Raw genomic sequence first — 17,800 nt, 5'->3', positions numbered from 1 at the left:
TCCATTATTTTTTTCTACTTTTTGGGAGGGGAGAATTATAATGAACATTCTGTCTTATTAAATATTTGCCCTAGTGATAAAATATTCTAACATCGTGTGTGTGTGTGTATATTTTATATAATATGCCATCACATAGCTATATCTAATCCACAACTACACAGACATTTAGGTAGTTTTCCATTTTTTCACCTTCATAAACAATGTATTCTTGCAAACATAAAATTTTTACATAAACCTCTGAGATTAGGATAAATTCCTGGAAGAGGATTCTGGGTCAAAGGGCATGCACTTTTCAAAGGCTCTATAATTGAACACTGACTATATTCTCACACATTGTTAACATTTCTCATATCAGAGAAATGGATCACAACTGCATAAAAATTTCTGACAAACTTAAAAAATGGATTATTCAGAGACTAACGTTATAATGTTGGGAACTGCTTTCTATTGGTTGGCTTCACAATATTTTAAAGTCATATTTCAGTTCACTCCTACAGTTTAAGTCCTCACCAAGGACCAAAATAACTCTAACAACAGGAGGAAATTTTTGAAAATAAAAATTCAGTATTTTAAGGAACTAAGGACCACTTACAATTAAGAACAATGTTATCACTTAAATAAATCAAAAACAAAAGGAGCACTTTTTTTTAAGTAGCACTTTAACTACAACAAATTTTCCATAGGCTGGATAAAGACTTGTACAAGATTTTGCTTAAAACAAGAAGGTCATAGAAGAAAAAAAAATCTAGCTCTAAGACTAATAACTGAAATGGGGAAACAGAGTATCTCTCAAACACTGGCAATGAGAGGGTACATTAATGGGGCCCTTTGGAAAGTAAAGAAGCAAAAGTTATCAAAACTTAAAATACATATGTCCCTTGACCCAGTAATTCCAATTCTAGGATTCTATTCTAAAGAAATACTCACTCATGTCCAAAAGGATCTTCAATGCAGCATTGCCTGTAATAGTGAAAAATTGGGAACAACCTAAATGTCAATCAATCAGGGAGCAGTTAAAGAAACTGAGGCACATCCACACTATGGAATACTATGTGGCCATCAATGACTGAAAGCAGACTCTATCTACTGATATGGAAAGTGCTCAGACACACATTGTTAAGTGAAAAACTCACAGAAAAATGAATTTATCTTTTAAGTGCATGGGAAATATTTACAAACACAGACAGGAATATATGGAAAAAAGACCGAAAGAGATGCAGCCCAAACCGTTAATAGTGTTTGTGAGAAATTTTCATTTTTCAAGTGTTACAAGTTAGGTATTACTTGTAGAACTTACAATTAGAATATATTTCTATACTGCCTATAATAGAGAAAAAGTTTAAAAGATGATATAGTCTGAAATTTAATGTCTGGAGATGACTAGTAAGACATCTCAGATATAGGAAGAAAGGCTTTTTTTCTTGTTGCTGTTCTATCTTTGAATGAGAACTTTTGTTTTAGCCAAAAGTAAAAAGCTATGAACACTTAAAAGTCGAAGATTTCTAATAAAAACTAAAGCTCAGAGTAGGAGAAATTTTACCTTGGTTACTTTAGAATTTGTATCCTTCTCTGCTTTTTTCAAATTTTCTTTTTTGTCTGTCTTTTGCAAAGCTGCTGACTCTTCTTCTACTTCATCTTCTTCCCCTCTTTTTTTATCAGCTTTCTGATCTCTGATTTCAGCCACTTTCGCTGTGGGTCTAGATATTCTTGGAGACCTCCTCAAAGTACGCCCAACGTTTGTTTTCTCTTCTTCCTTTTCTGTCTTCTCTTGCTTGGTTTCTGGCTCTACAATTTTGGGAGGAGAATCTGACTTCTTTTTCCGACTAGATATCCTAATTGTTAATTTGATGCCTTCTTTCTGCCTTTCTGAGGTTATCTCTGTGTTTTCTGAGGCAGTGTTTTCTTCTTCAGGAATCAACTTATATTTCAATTTGCTTTTTTGCATAGAACCCTTTGTCTCAGAAGGATCACCTGTGCCAGAGGTCTGGGCATTGTCAAGATTATCGATTTCTACCTTTGTTGATTCAGAATCCACTTTTAAAATTTCTGGGTCTACTTTCTCCAGGGACTGACCTTCAAGTGAACTTGTATTCTGATACTCAACTTCTGAGGCTAGTTTCTCACAGTGGACAGTCACGTTAGATGATGGGTAAGTTTCAGCTACCTCAGGAGACCCGGCCTTTAATGATTCTACAGTTGTCTTTGGAACCTCCTCCGGTATTGGACTCAATCTTTGTGTGTCCTTATCAAGAAAAGTCTTTTTGGACTTTTCAAGACACTCTAGGACTGGTGGGCGCTTATCCTTCTTACTTTTGGGAGACTTCTCTTCAACTCTCATACTATAGGATTCAGTGGTAGATAAAGCAGTTTTTAAAGAGAGATCCTTTGCTATTTCTGCAGTCTCAAGAGAGGTTTCCATTTCTGAAGGACCAGTTTCCTCTATGTGCTCTTTCTGACTCTGGGTCTCTAAGACTGATACTGAATTATCTGTATCTTTCCCTAAAGGGACCACTTCTTTCTCAAGATCACCTATTTTTACACTTGCAATGACAGAATTAACAGACTCTGCTCCATTTCCCTCCATGATGACACTTCTATCCTTAGAGGGGCTGCAACTATCTTCCTTTGTATCATAAAACTTTGTCTCCATCTGTTCTGTTTTAAAATGTGGAGTTACCTTTTCATCACTAACTTCTCCATTTACCAGCTGTTTCCCTTCATGACCCAAAGCAGTGATTGTAGAGATCCTTTTACAAGTCTCTTCCTCTTGCTTTATTTCATCTTTCAGAAACTCTTTTGTTGGAGTAACTGATTTACACAAAGGTCCTTTGATTGGACTATCAAAATCATCACTCAGTTTAATTTCTCGTTTTTTTAGTGGAATCTTGGCCTGCTGGTCATTTTTAAGTTTCTCGGTTTCTTCAGTAGACTTTTCAGTAATTTCTTGAGAAGATTTAACATTGCCAACAAAGTCTAGCCTCTCAGGCTCTAATTTCTCCACACTACCTTTGATATCTCTAGGATCTGCTTTACATTCTTTCATTTCCACTTTTACAGGTTTGACATTTTCCTTGAAGGAATCACTTTCTTCTTTGATAATCTTTTTTTCTTCGCTTTCTGGCACAGATTTTTCCAGCTTCACTATGACTGGCAGTTTTCCAAGTTCCTTTTCACTTTCTTTTTCTATTTTCACAGTAGTCCCTTCTAGAGGACTGGGTGTAGAACATTTTTCTGAATCTATTGGCCGCTCTTCACTTTTAGTTTTTGCACTTCCTTTCTGTTCCTCTAAAAATAAGAAAAAGTTTACATGAATCTAAGCATTCAAGATTATGAAATGTATAAGGCATAACATAAAAAATATTTCCATTTGAAGTTTCTCTCTTAGAAGAGGTGGCTATTGTCACGGGACATTTGACAATAAAAGATGAAAGCAGACAGTAAAGAAAATACAAAGCTCGGAAGTACAATGTTTAGACATTAAAAAACTGTCATTTAGAAAGATTTCTGCTTTATACTTTTAACTTCAATGCTCTCAATGAAATGCAAATATTTATACAGCTCAAATAATTTATTCAAGCTCAAGTGATGGCTCAAAACTACGAAACTAAGAATACATCATAATAAAACATTTCCAAAAGACCATATTTGTTTTAAAAACTGACAACTGTTCTCTGCAAGTTATGGAGCACTTCATTTCATTGAGAAAACATGAAAAAGGCAGTGTGGAAATGTTTTATGTTTTAATCAGGTTACAAAAGTAACAATTCTGTGCAGAAAAAGGAAAATATGCCCACAATCTGAATACCTACAATTAGTATTTTATTTGAGGTTACTTCTTCTAGTTTTATGTGTTTTTGACAAAGTTGGAATCATGCTGCCCCATTGTCCTCACTGAAACATTAGCATTTTCTTATGACATTCATGAAATGTCTTCAGAGAATTGGTCTTAACTGTGTAACACTCCTTACTGTGATTATATTACAATTTACTTTATCAAATGCCATCAATAAACATTTTAGAATGTAATATATTACAAAGAAACTATGTTTACCTGTTAACTCCTCTTTTTACCTTACTGGCTAATATTTACAACTTTTACAGAGTACCTAACAGTGCAAATTTAAGTATAACGAAAGTCATATTTAGTATATACCATAATCTTTGAATGAGATTACAGACAAGGCATATATGTTTTAAAATTGTGCTAAGGGAATCTGAGCCATGTTTTCAGAATTCATTAAGTACTAATTTTACCTATAAGAATAGCAAGGACAGATAAGAAAGCCTTCCTCAGTGATCAATGCAAAGAATTAGAGGAAAACAACAGAATGGGAAAGACTAGAGAGCTCTTCAAGAAAATTAGAGATACCAAGAGAACATTTCATGCAAAGATGGGCTTGATAAATGACAAAAATGGTCCTTCTTATGGACCTAAATGATTCTGTTATGGACCTAACAGAAGCAGAAGATATTAAGAAGTGGCAAGAATACACACAAGAACTGTACAAAAAAGAGCTTCAAAACCCAGATTATCACGATGGTGTGATCACTCACCTAGAGCCAGACATCCTGGAATGTGAAGTCAAGTGGGCCTTAGAAAGCATCACTACGAACAAAGTTAGTGGAGGTGATGGAATTCCAGTTGAGCTATTTCAAATCCTGAAAGATGATGCTGTGAAAGTGCTGCATTCAATATGCCAGCAAATTTGGAATACTCAGCAGTGGCCACAGGACTGGAAAAGGCCACTTTTCATTCCAATCCCAAAGAAAGGCAATGCCAAAGAATGCTCAAACTTCTGCACAATTGCACTCATCTCACACACTAGTAAGGTAATGCTCAAAATTCTCCAAGCCAGGCTTCAGCAATATGTGAACTGTGAAATTCCAGATGTTCAAGCTGGTTTTAGAAAAGGCAGAGGAACCAGAGATCAAATTGCCAACATCAGATGGATCATCAAAAAAGCAAGAGAGTTCCAGAACATCTATTTCTGCTTTACTGACTATGCCAAAGCTTTTGACTATGTGAATAGCAAGCAACTGTGGAAAATTCTGAAAGAGATGGGAATACCAAACCACTTGACCTGCCTCTTGAGAAACCTATATGCAGGTCAGGAAGCAACAGTTAGAACTGGACATGGAACAACAGACTGGTTCCAAATAGGAAAAGGAGTATGTCAAGGCTGTATATTGTCAACCTGCTTATTTAATTTCTATGCAGAGCACATCATGAGAAACACTGGGCTGGAAGAAGCACAAGCTGGAATCAAGATTGCCGGGAGAAATATCAATAACCTCAGATATGCAGATGACACCACCCTTATGGCAGAAAGTGAAGAGGAACTAAAAACCTTCTTGATGAAAGTGAAAGAGGAGAGTGAAAAAGTTGGCTTAAAGCTCAACATTCAGAAAACGAAGATCATGGCATCTGGTCCCATCACTTCATGGCAATAGATGGGGAAACAGTGGAAACAGTGTCAGACTTACTGCAGACGGTGATTGCAGCCATGAAATTAAAAGATGCTTACTCCTTGGAAGGAAAGTTATGACCAATCTAGATAGTATATTCAAAACCAGAGATATTACGTTGCCAACAGAGGTCCATCTAGTCAAGGCTATGGTCTTTCGAGTAGTCATGTATGGATGTAAGAGTTGGACTGTGAAGAAAGCTGAGTGCCGAAGAATTGATGCTTTTGAACTGTGGTGTTGGAGAAGACTCTTGAGAGTCCCTTGGACTGTAAGGAGATCCAACCAGTCCATTCTGAAGGAGATCAGCCCTGGGATTTCTTTGGAAGGAATGATGCTAAAGCTGAAACTCCAGTACTTTGGCCACCTCATGCGAAGAGTTGACTCATTGGAAAAGACTCTGATGCTGGGAGGGATTGGGGGCAGGAGGAGAAGGGGACGACAGAGGATGAGATGGCTGGATAGCATCACCAACTCAATGGACGTGAGTCTGAGTGAACTCTGGGAGTTGGTGTTGGGCAGGAGGCCTGGCGTGCTGTGATTCATGGGGTCGCAAAGAGTCGGACACGACTGAGCGACTGAACTGAACTGAACCCTTGCGATGGGAAAACTTTGATTTTAAATGAATTTTTACCAAGATAGGAATTAAAAAATTTTTTCTGAACAGATTCCTGCCAAGTTGATATAGCAGACAGTTTCAAAGTTTTCATGGGAATAAAATGTAATGGAGAGAAGTGAGATAAAGACTTCTTTAAACTGAGAATTCAGTATTACTTTTAAGAAGTATTTTTATTACAAATCACCCATTTTGTTTACGTTCAATCATAATTGCAAGTGAAAAAATTCAAGAACTGCTGATAACCACTGAGAACCTGAAATTAGAGTACTGTTCCGCCCTCTTTACATGGTCATACGTTAATTAAAAAATATGTATGTCACTACGAAAATTAAAGACATGGCAGGAATGATCTAGTCTGAATGTCTCTGTCTCCCACTTATTAAGCAGGTTCAGTAAATTCCTATGCATTGACATTGGTTAGTGTATCAGAAAATTCAAGAAGTATCGTGGATAACGATTAATATATAGATTACCATCTTTATCAATAACTTTAGCTTAATACAAAGAGTATACAGAAATATAGGACACAATTTAAATTTTTTTTAATAGATTTGGTTCAAAAAGCAACTCAGGATCTCACTGTGATTCTCACCAAAGGCAAAATGGCACTTTGCTTTTGGGGAGGTGAATGATTAAGTCCTTTAAACTGATTCTGATCTGAATAACCACATGACAAAATAAAATGAAGAGTAACATTAGGTTGAGACTCCTAGGTTCGGTAATCCTAATTCAGCTAGTGGTGTATCTCTGAATATCTTACAAACTCAGTGATCCTCACTTTTTCATGTACAAACAAAGAAGCTGACTAAGTGACCTCAATAATTATTCTTCACTGGCTTGTATTTCTCTTAGTCCCAAAATATTCAATATTTGTTGGCTTAGCTCTTACAAGAGAAAAACATGACAACAATGACAACTGTAGCTCCTATAGATCACATGGGTGTATCCTTAAAGCTGAAGACAGGAAAACTAGGACACAGAACGAAACTTGAAGCACTATCATAATTGGTAAGAAGGTCATTTAGTTATATAAGCATTTTCAACAATGTTTTGTCAAAAGCAAACTGTAAAGGAAGATGCAAATGAGTTTAAGAGACATGAAATTTGAAGCAACAATACTCAAGGAAAAATTCACCTCCAAAATCACAATGCAGAAGCAATGTTGCTTGACAAACTTGAAGGGATTCAAGACAGCTGTTACCTATTGCGGGTTTCTAAAGCACATTCATTCATTTACTCAACAAATATTTACTAACCACCTATTATGTGCTCTCCCACCCGTCCCAACCAGAATCACTATGTAATGAAACATTGAATGTTCATGTAAATTACAGTGAAGGACATTGCTAGTTGCCTATCCAGTACCTATCTTCTTTCTTACTACTAGAATTCTGATTTTGTTCAGGAAAGTACTTGCCTCTTCAGAAACCTTAAAGCTAAAGGTCATTTGAACCAATTCTGGCTAATGAGATGCATAAAGAAATCTACTGGGTAAGACTTATAGGGTTCAGTTGACCTATGCCTTCTGCCCTTTCCCCTTCTTTCTGTCCAGAGCCTGCACACAATACCTGAAAAGGGAACAATCAAAGCCACATGCTAAGGATGGCAGACTAGGAAGGGTACTTGACGGCTTTATGGAGCTGCTTAACCAGACCTAGAGTGCTTACCACATGACTTTTTATTATAAGAAAAAAATTTACCTCACACATGTCAGAATGGACATCATCAAAAGGAATACAAATAACAAAAGCTGGTGAGGACATGAAGAAAAGGGAAGTGTCCTATGCTACTGGTGGCTAAGTAAATTGGTGCAGTCACTCTGGAAAACAGTTTGGAGGTTTCTCAAAAAACTAAAAGTAGAAATACTATGTGTGCTCAGTTGTTCAGTCATATGCAACTCTGCAACCCCATGAACTGTAGCCCGCCAGGCTCCTCTGTCCATGTCCTCTGTCCCGGCATGAATACTGAAGTGGGTTGCCATTTCCTCCTCCAGGGGATCTTTCTGACACGTGGACTGAACCCATGTCTCCTGCGTTAGCAGGAGGATTCATTACCACTGAGCCACCTGGGAGGCCCAGAAATTTCGTATGACCCAGCAATTCCACTCTTGGGTATGTATCTGAAAGAAACATTAATCTGAAAAGACTCATGAACCCAATGTTCATAGCAGCACTATTTATAACTGCCAAGGTACGGAAGCATCCTAAGTGTCCATCAATAGATGAAATGTATAAAAATGTAAATATATATAATGAATACTGCTGCTGCTACTGCTAAGTTGCTTCAGTCATGTCCGATCCTGTGTGACCCCACAGACAGCAGCCACCAGGCTCCTCTGTCCCTGGGATACTCCAGGCAAGAATACTGGAGTGGGATGCCATTTCCTTCTCCAATGCATGAGAGTGCAAGGTGAAAGTGAAGTCGCTCAGTTGGGCCCGACTCTTCAAGACCCCAGGGATTGTAGCCTACCAGGCTCCTTCATCCATGGGATTTTCCAGGCAAGAGTACTGTAGTGGGTTGCCATTTACTACTTAGCCATAAAAAAGAATAAAAGCTTGCCATTTGCAGCAACATGGATGGACTTGGAGGGCATTATGCTAAATGAAGTAAGTCAGACAGAGAAAGACAAATACTGCATGATTATCCCTTACGTAGAATCTAAAAAAATACAACAGACTACTGAATAAAACAAAGAAACAGACTCACAGAGGAAGAGAACAAATCAGTGTACCAGTGGGGGGAGGAATGCGGGGTGGTACAACAGGGATAGAGCAGAAAAAAAGTATTATAGGATTATATGAAGTCATGTGTGTTGCTACTGCTGCTAAGTCACTTTAGTTGTGTCCGACTCTGTGCGACCCCATAGACGGCAGCCCACCAGGCTCCCCCGTCCCTGGGCGAGATGTCCCCAGGCAAGAACACTGGAGTGGGTTGCCATTTCCTTCTCCAATGCATGAAAGTGAAAAGTGAAAGTGAAGTCGCTCAGTCGTGTCCGACTCTTAGTGACCCCATGGACTGCAGCCTACCAGGCTCCTCCGTCCATGGGATTTTCGAGGCAAGAGTACTGGAGTGGAGTGCCATTGCCTTCTCTGTCATGGGTGTTAAACTTTTGAAAATTGTAAAGCACTACAGAATTTTTTTAAATCTCTCAATTTAAAAAAAAAAAAAGAAAAAAAATTCCATTTGAAAAAACATGTAGCCAAATACAACCCTGTCTGATTTCCTTTCCTCTTACTCTTGCTTCCTACTACTTGTTCTTTCCCATACTCAACAAAATTAATCTGTATCATTTAATGTCATCTATTCAGTGATAAGGAATAACTATTCTCTGATGCTCTAATTTCCTTATAATTCTCTTCTTGTAAGACGAGACTTGAGAAATTTATTAACAGCATAGTGATTTCAGATTCTGCTCTAATGTTATCTACTTATAGTGAGTATAAATTAACATAAACACTGTAAAGAGCAAGTAGGAAATATCTACTCTAAAGCCTGAAGAAATATACTCTATAGTTTAGCAATTCTACTCAAAGAAAGTAAACTTACATAAAACTAAACAGAAATATGTACATGAATATTCGCTGTAGCACTGATATAAAAGAGGAAAATGAGAAATAATATCTCTCAAACAGAAAAATGAATAATCACTACAGAGAAAAAAAAAGAAATGAATTTATAAAGATCAATATGGATAAATCTCAAAAACAGAAAGATGAGTGAAATAGCAATATGCTAAAGGAGAGGTTGTATGGTAGCACTTGTAGAGGTTCTGAAATGCATAAGATAATGCTATATGCTGATGTGGCCACAAACATGTATAGCAAATTTACATGATTCACAGGATTGTGGCACTGCTTAGACAATAAGTGTAGGGGGAATGGAATGGAAAATGAAGGGTAAGGGAAATGTTTAACTGTTCTATAAGTTTTTAAAAATTAAAAGCAAATTTTAGTAATATTTAAGTATTTTATACTATCATGTGTTTATTTAAATATTTCATTAAAAATTAAGATTATGAGCCAGATAAAACTTAAAAGCTAGCTTGCTACTTACATATACATATTGGCCAGGTATGATACCTTGGGATAACTGTCTTAATCTAAGTTTCTTTGGATTCTTTAAAAATGAAGTCAGAATACCTAACTCAAGGAACTGCTGTGAGGGTTTTTAAAAAATGAAGCCTGAAAACCACTTTACACAGTATGGTTTGGCAGTCATTATGATGACAAAAATACATTATTTGGCTCCTTCTTACGACAACCTTTAGTCACATCAGAAAATTCCCTTAAGCAATCAATTTTTAACCACTCAACATTGCCTAGAAGGCCATTTCTATTTTTCTTTACCTCCTCATTCATATTTTCCCATTTTGAAAAATAATTAAAATGTGAAATAACTAACTTCTAGGGTTGTTAATGATCATAGAAGGGTGCACTCAATGTTGGTATTGCTATTGTTCTGTTCAGTCGCTTAGTCGAGTCCGACTCTTTGTGACCCCATGAATCGCAGCACACCAGGCCTCCCTGTCCATCACCAACTCCTGGAGTTCACTCAGACTCGCGTCCACCGAGTCTGTGATGCCATCCAGCCATCTCATCCTCTGTTGTCCCCTTCTTCTCCTGCTGCCAATCCCTCCCAGCATTAGAGTCTTTTCCAATGAGTCAGGTCTTCGCATGAGGTGGCCAAAGTACTGGAGTTTCAGCTTTAGCATCATTCCTTCCAAAGAAATCCCAGGGCTGATCTCCTTCAGAATGGACTGGTTGGATCTATTATTATATATGTTATTGGGAAAATCTTACATCCTTCAAGCTCAAATGCTACTCCATTTTAGTTTTACCTGAGTGTTTCCCCTACAAAGAATTAACCACTGTATCTTCTTCTGCATTTGTGTCTTGCTTTATATAGGCTTTTATAGCATTAATAATTGCCCAGAATTACAACTGTTGGTTTATAAATGTCTGCCTTACTAGTGTGATGAATATTACTCTGTGAAGAATCATGAATTATTACTTGCAGTAAGACACTCAAACACCTCCTGAATATATTGAACACAACTGAAATGGCAACAAATTCTGGACTAAATGTTGATAAATTATATCAAAACATTCCAAGATGTAACCTTTATAAACAGCAAGGCTTTAAAGTAGATTATAGGATAATATTTAATTTCAAATCCTTCAAAGTTTACCTGACCAACTTACACAGTGAGATTTGGGAAGAACATAACATTTCAGTTCAGATCAAATCAGTTCAGTCACTCAGTCGTGTCTGACTCTTTGCGACCCCATAAATCACAGCACACCAGGCCTCCCTGCCCAACACCAACTCCCGGAGTTCACTCAGATTCACGTCCATCAAGTCAGTGATGCCATCCAGCCATCTCATCCTCTGTCGTCCCCTTCTCCTCCTGCCCCCAATCCCTCCCAGCATCAGAGTCTTTTCCAATGAGTCAACTCGTCGCATGAGGTGGCCAAAGTACTGGAGTTTCAGCTTTAGCATCAGTCCTTCCAAAGAAATCCCAGGGCTGATCTCTTTCAGAATGGACTGGTTGGATCTCCTTACAGTCCAAGGGACTCTCAAGAGTCTTCTCCAACACCACAGTTCAAAAGCATCCATTTTTCGGCACTCAGCTTTCTTCACAGTCCAACCCTCACATCCATACATAACCACTGGAAAAACCATAGCCTTGACTAGATGGACCTTAGTCGGCAAAGTAATGTCTCCGCTTTTGAATACGCTATCTAGGTTGGTCATAACTTTCCTTCCAAGGAGTAAGCGTCTTTTAATTTCATGGCTGCAATCACCATCTGCAGTGATTTTGGAGCCCCCCAAAATAAAGTCTGACACTGTTTCCCCATCTATTTGCCATGAAGTGATGGGACCGGATGCCATGATCTTCATTTTCTGAATGTTGAGCTTTAAGCCAACTTTTTCACTCTCCTCTTTCACTTTCATCAAGAGACTTTTTGTTCCTCTTCACTTTCTGCCATAAGGGTGGTGTCATTTGCATATCTGAGGTTATTGATATTTCTCCCGGCAATCTTGATTTCAGCTTGTGCTTCTTCCAGCCCAGCATTTCTCATGATGTACTCTGCATAGAAGTTAAATAAGCAGGGTGACAATATATAGCCTTGATGTACTCCTTTTATTATCTGGAACCAGTCTGTTGTTCTATGTCCAGTTCTGTTGCTTCCTGACCTGCATATAGGTTTCTCAAGAGGCAGGTCAGGTGGTCTGTATTCCCATCTCTTGAAGAATTTTCCACAGTTTCTTGTGAGCCACACAGTCAAAGGCTTTGGAATAGTCAATCAAGCAGAAATAGATGTTTTTCTGGAACTCTATTGCTTTTTCGATGATCCCATCCGATGTTGGCAATTTGGTCTCTGGTTCCTCTGCCTTTTCTAAAACCAGCTTGAACATCTGGAAGCTCACAGTTCACATATTGCTGAAGCCTGGCTTGGAGAATTTTGAGCATTACTTTACTAGCGTGTGAGATGAGTGCAATTGTGCTGTAGTCTGAGCATTCTTTGGCATTCCCTTAGATAACAGTTAACAGATACTAAGGAATACTGCATTGAAGAAAGATTTAAGAAATATACTTACTTAAAGACTAGTTAAAATACAAGAAAAAGCTAAAAAGTCCTAGAAGAAAATAAGCCATGATATGATCAGGCAATTCATAAAAGATTAAATGTTCAAACTCTACTTGTAATCAAAGAAATCAAAATTTAAAAAGCAATATGATTTTAGTCAAACCAACCAGCAAAGTTCCTATTTATGATAACATTCAAAGTTTCTAAAAATATGGTGAAAGAATGTGTTCAAACACTGGTGGTGTTAGTATAAACTAGTATAACCAGTCAATAATAAATATGTGTTAAGCACTTAATTCATACTTCAAACTTTGTTCTTTAGGGTTTTTAAAGCCATGGGAACGTTCTCAAAGTAGAATGGTTAAGTACAAGAGTAGGACACTTGACTTGCCTGGTCCAGTGGTTAAGAATCCACCTTACAACGCAAGGGAGGCAGGTTTGATCCTAGGCTGGGGAATCAAGATCCCACATGCTGTGGAGAAACTAAGCCCTCAGGCCACAACAAAAGATGCCAAGTGTAGTTAGGAAGACCCAATGCAGCCAAATAAATACATAAATATATGTACTTTTAAAAGTTGGATATAAAACTGTATTTATCATATCAACTCTAATAAACACACAAATAAGCAACTGTGCCTAAAATGAAGACTGGAAAGAAAGAGACTGCAGTGGTGCTGTCATTTGGTCAGGTGACACTAATTTTTACTTTGTTTATACTTCCCCAAGCTTTCCACAGTGAACATGTACTATGTTTATAATCAGATAAATGATAAGCAACCCAATTTTGGGTCACCACACTTTCTGGTTTAACTAGGACTGAGGGGTTTTCTAGGACCTGGGACTTGCTGTGTTAAAACTGAGACAGTCCTGCACAAATCAAGTATAGCTGGTTACACTATTCCCATTCATGGTGCTGTGCTCAGTCACTCAGTTGAGTCTGACTCTTCGTGACCCCATGGACTGTAGCCCACCAGGCCCCTCTGTCCATGGGATTCTCCAGGCAAGAATACTGGAGTGGGTTGCCATGCTCTCCTCCAGGGGATCTTCCTAACCTAGGAATCGGACCCAGGTCTCCTGCATTGCAGGTGGATTCTTTACCATTTGAGCCCCAGGGAAGCCTGGTGAGTTGTCATTAAAACTACCTATGTACATTTTAATTACATATGTCATTAAAATGAGATACATACATAACTTATTTTGTTTCTTTTTTAATACTTATTTATTTCGGTGCACCAGGTCTTGGTTGCAGCACATGAAATCTAGTTCCCTGACAAGGGATTGGGCCTGGGGTCCCTGCACGGAGAGCAGGATTCTCAGCCATTGAACCACCAGAAAAGTAAGTTCCTGTATATAGCTCTTTTGAAAATGGTACTGCTAAGTATCTTTCAAACCATTTCTCCTCACTTAGTATATCAACCTGAGTAAAATACACTGACCATTTTGCAAGATGGTCAATTAGAGCTTAAGCAACAAATGATAGCAGAGCAATGCAAATCTAATCTTGTGTCATACATTCAAAATTAATTCACAATAAACAGGCACAATGCACGTACCATAAGCAGAGCTCTGTGTCAGCTACTGAGGATACAGAAAGAAAAACTCAACACCATCCAGTAACCTTACTGTTTTTTCTTCTAGCAACAGCTATTTCACTCCTTTTCACTCTCCTCAATACTCTAATCTTTCGGCCATGTCCCCATTTTCAGATGATCCTGTCTTCAATTTCAGACAGAAAACAGAAGTCGTGAGACAGAAGCTCTTTACATCATTAGACCTGTAAACCCATACCTGTTAAAAGAGAGACACTATTTTAAGGTAAGACCAATCCTCCCACCTACAGTTTGATCCCATGCCCTCCAGCCTAAGGAGGAAGAGTTTTTGTTTTTCACCAAAATGGCTAAAGCCCTCACTTTTTTTTTTTTTTTTTTAACTGGAGGCTACTTACTAAACAATGTCACCATGCCACTTGTTTTAACGTGATCTCATTGGCCACAGTATGGAGACCAGAAGAAAATCAAGGACAGAAATAAGAACAGTAAGGGAATCATATCAAGAGAATAATAAAAGCTCTTTAAGGTCACGTCACCTTATTCATATTAAAAGCTAAAATTCTCAACGTACCTGCATGGCTTATTCTCTCAGATTCTTCAGTTCTTATTCAAGTATCACCTTTTCAGTGACTCCTTTTTTGACATCCCCCTTCCCAATCTAAAATTTTACCATCTCTTTTCCCCAAATTATTCTACCTCCATAGCTCCCTGTTATCATTTAACATACCAAGTATTTTACTCATTAACCTTCTTCATTATCTCCCTATACTATTATGTAAGCACTGTGAAGGTTCAAATTTGATTGGTTTTGTTCACAGTTTCATTTCTACTCCCAAGAATAGTGTATGACACAGAGCATGTTCTCAATAGGTATTTTACTGACTGAAAATGAATGAAATATTACAGGTGAAATATTATCGATACCTAAGGAATTTATTCCTGCAATTAAATTTTTTCTTGGCAAAATGATTTCACCATTTTTAAGACAATGACAGACTTCAGTTCCAAAAAGGGCTCAAAATATTGAAATTATTTAAAATTTTTAATTTTATACTGGAATATAATTGATTTACAATGTTGTGTTAGATTCTGGTGTATAGCAAAGTGATTCAGTAACACATATATACATGTATCTAACTATTCTTTTTCAGACTATTTTCCCATTTAGGTTATTATAGAATACTGAGTTCCCTACACTATGTAATAGTTCCCTTCTGATTATCTATTTTATATATGGTAATATATATATGTTAATCCCGAACTCCTAATATATCCTCCACCTCCAACCTTTCCCCTTTGTTAACCAGAAGCTTCTTTTTTGAGAATCTGTTTCTGTTTTTAAGTAAGTTCATTTTTGCATTTAAAGATTTCATATATAAGTGATATTACATAGCATCTGTCCTTTTCTTTCTGACTTACTTCACTTAGTATGATAATCTCTACGTCCATCCGTGTTGCCATTTTTCATTCTTCACTGTGGCTGAGTAATATTCCATTGTATATACTGCATCTTCGTCATCCGTTTTTTGTCGATGGACATTCAGAGCTGCCTCTACATCTTGACTATTGTAAACAGTGCTGCTATGAACATCGGGGTGCATGTATCTTTTTAAATAATGGTTTTCTCCCAATATATGCCCAGGAGTGGGATTACTGCATCAAACAGCATTTTTATTTTTTTAAAGGAACCCCCATATTGTTCTCCATAGTAGCCGTACCAATTTACACTGTCACCAACAGTGCAGGAGTGTTCCCTTTCTCCATACTTTCTCCAGCATTGTTTGATACTGAGCAGCACGAGCTATTTGTACAGTTAGAGATTAATCGCTTGTTAGCTGCCCATCTTTTGCAAATATCACAACACCCCCTCGTTCTGAGGGTTGTCTTTTCATTTTCTTTATGGCTTCCTTTGCTATGTAAAATCTTTAAGTTTAATTAGGTCCCATTTATTTATTTTTGTTTTTCTTTTTCTTTTTAGGCCACGCTGGATAGCATGCAGGACCTTAGTTCCCTAATCAGGGATTGAATCCATGCCCCTCAAGAGTGGAATCACAGAGTCTTAACCACTCAACTATCAAAGATGACCCTGTTTTTATTTTCATTACTCTAGAACTCCGGGAGTTGGTGATGGACAAGGAGGCCTGGCGTGCTGCAAGTCATTGGGCCACAAAGAGTTGGACATGACTGAGCGACGGAACTGAACTGAACTGAACTGAGGATCAGCTCAGTCGCTCAGTTGTCTGAACCTGACTCTTTGTGACCCCATGAATCACAGCATGCCAGGCCTCCCTGTAAATGACCATCTCCCGGAGTACACCCAAGCTCAAGTCCATCGAGTCGGTGATGCCATCCAACCGTCTCATCTTCTGTCGTCCCCTTCTCCTCCTGCCCCCAATCCTTCCCAGCATCAGAGTCTTTTCCAATGAGTCCCCTCTTCGCATAAGGTGGCCAAAGTATTGGAGTTTCAGCTTCAACATCAGTCCTTCCAAAGAACACCCAGGGCTGATCTCCTTTAGAATGGACTGGTTGGATCTCCATGCAGTCCAAGGGACTCTCAAGAGTCTTCTCCAACACCACAGTTCAAAAGCATCAATTCTTCGGCACTCAGCCTTCTTCACAGTCCAACCCTCACATCCATACATGACCACTGGAAAAACCATAGCCTTGACTAGACGGACCTTGTTGGCAAAGTAATGTCTCCGCTTTTGAATATGCTATCTAGGTTGGTCATAACTTTCCTTCCAAGGAATAAGCGTCTTTTAATTTCATGGCTGCAGTCACCATCTGCAGTGATTTTGGAGCCCCCAAAAATAAAGTCTGACACTGTTTCCACTGTTTCCCCATCTATTTCCCATGAAGTGATGGGACCAGATGCCATGATCTTTGTTTTCTGAATGTTGAGCTTTAAGCCAACTTTTTCCCTCTCCTCTTTCACTTTCATCAAAAGGCTTTTTAGTTCCTTTTCACTTTCTGCCATAAGAGTGGTGTCATTTGCATATCTGAGGTTATTGATACTTCTCCCGGCAATCTTGATTCCAGCTTGTGCTTCTTCCAGCCCAGTGTTTCTCATGATGTACTCTGCATATAAGATAGATAAGCAGGGTGACAATATACAGCCTTGACATACTCCTTTTCCTGTTTGGAACCAGTCTGTTGTTCCATGTCCAGTTCTAACTGTTGCTTCCTGACCTGCATACAGATTTCTCAAGGGGCAGGTCAGGTCATCTGGTATTCCCATCTCTTTCAGAATTTTCCACAGTTTATTGTGATCCACACTGTCAAAGACTTTGGCATAGTCAATCAAGCAGAAATAGATGTTTTTCTGGAACTCTCTTGCTTTTTCCATGATCCAGTGGATGTTGGCAATTTGATCTCTGGTTCCTCTGCCTTTTCTAAATCCAGCTTGAACATCTGGAAGTTCATGGTTCACGTACTGCTGAAGCCTGGCTTGGAGAATTTTGAGCATTACTTTACTAGCGTGTGAGATGAGTGAAATTGTGCGGTAGTTTGACCATTCTTTGGCATTGCCTCTCTTTGGATTGGAATTACTCTAGGAGGTGGATCCAATAATCCTG

General features: G+C 38.2%; 1 protein-coding gene across 1 annotated transcript in view; it reads right to left on the bottom strand.

The window, feature by feature from the left end:
* Positions 1–17,800, bottom strand: part of RSF1 (remodeling and spacing factor 1) — a 154,910-nt gene that overhangs the window by 30,530 nt on the left and 106,580 nt on the right. The window contains exon 6 of the mRNA XM_015103086.4: positions 1,541–3,285. Coding sequence (XP_014958572.2) covers positions 1,541–3,285 — 1,745 coding nt within the window. The remainder of the gene's footprint in view (positions 1–1,540; positions 3,286–17,800) is intronic.

The sequence above is a fragment of the Ovis aries genome, chromosome 21 (assembly GCF_016772045.2).
Source record: "Ovis aries strain OAR_USU_Benz2616 breed Rambouillet chromosome 21, ARS-UI_Ramb_v3.0, whole genome shotgun sequence".
Taxonomy (NCBI): Eukaryota; Metazoa; Chordata; class Mammalia; order Artiodactyla; family Bovidae; genus Ovis; species Ovis aries.
The sequence above is the reverse complement of the archived record's forward strand: the minus strand, read 5'-3'. Positions and strand labels throughout refer to the sequence as shown.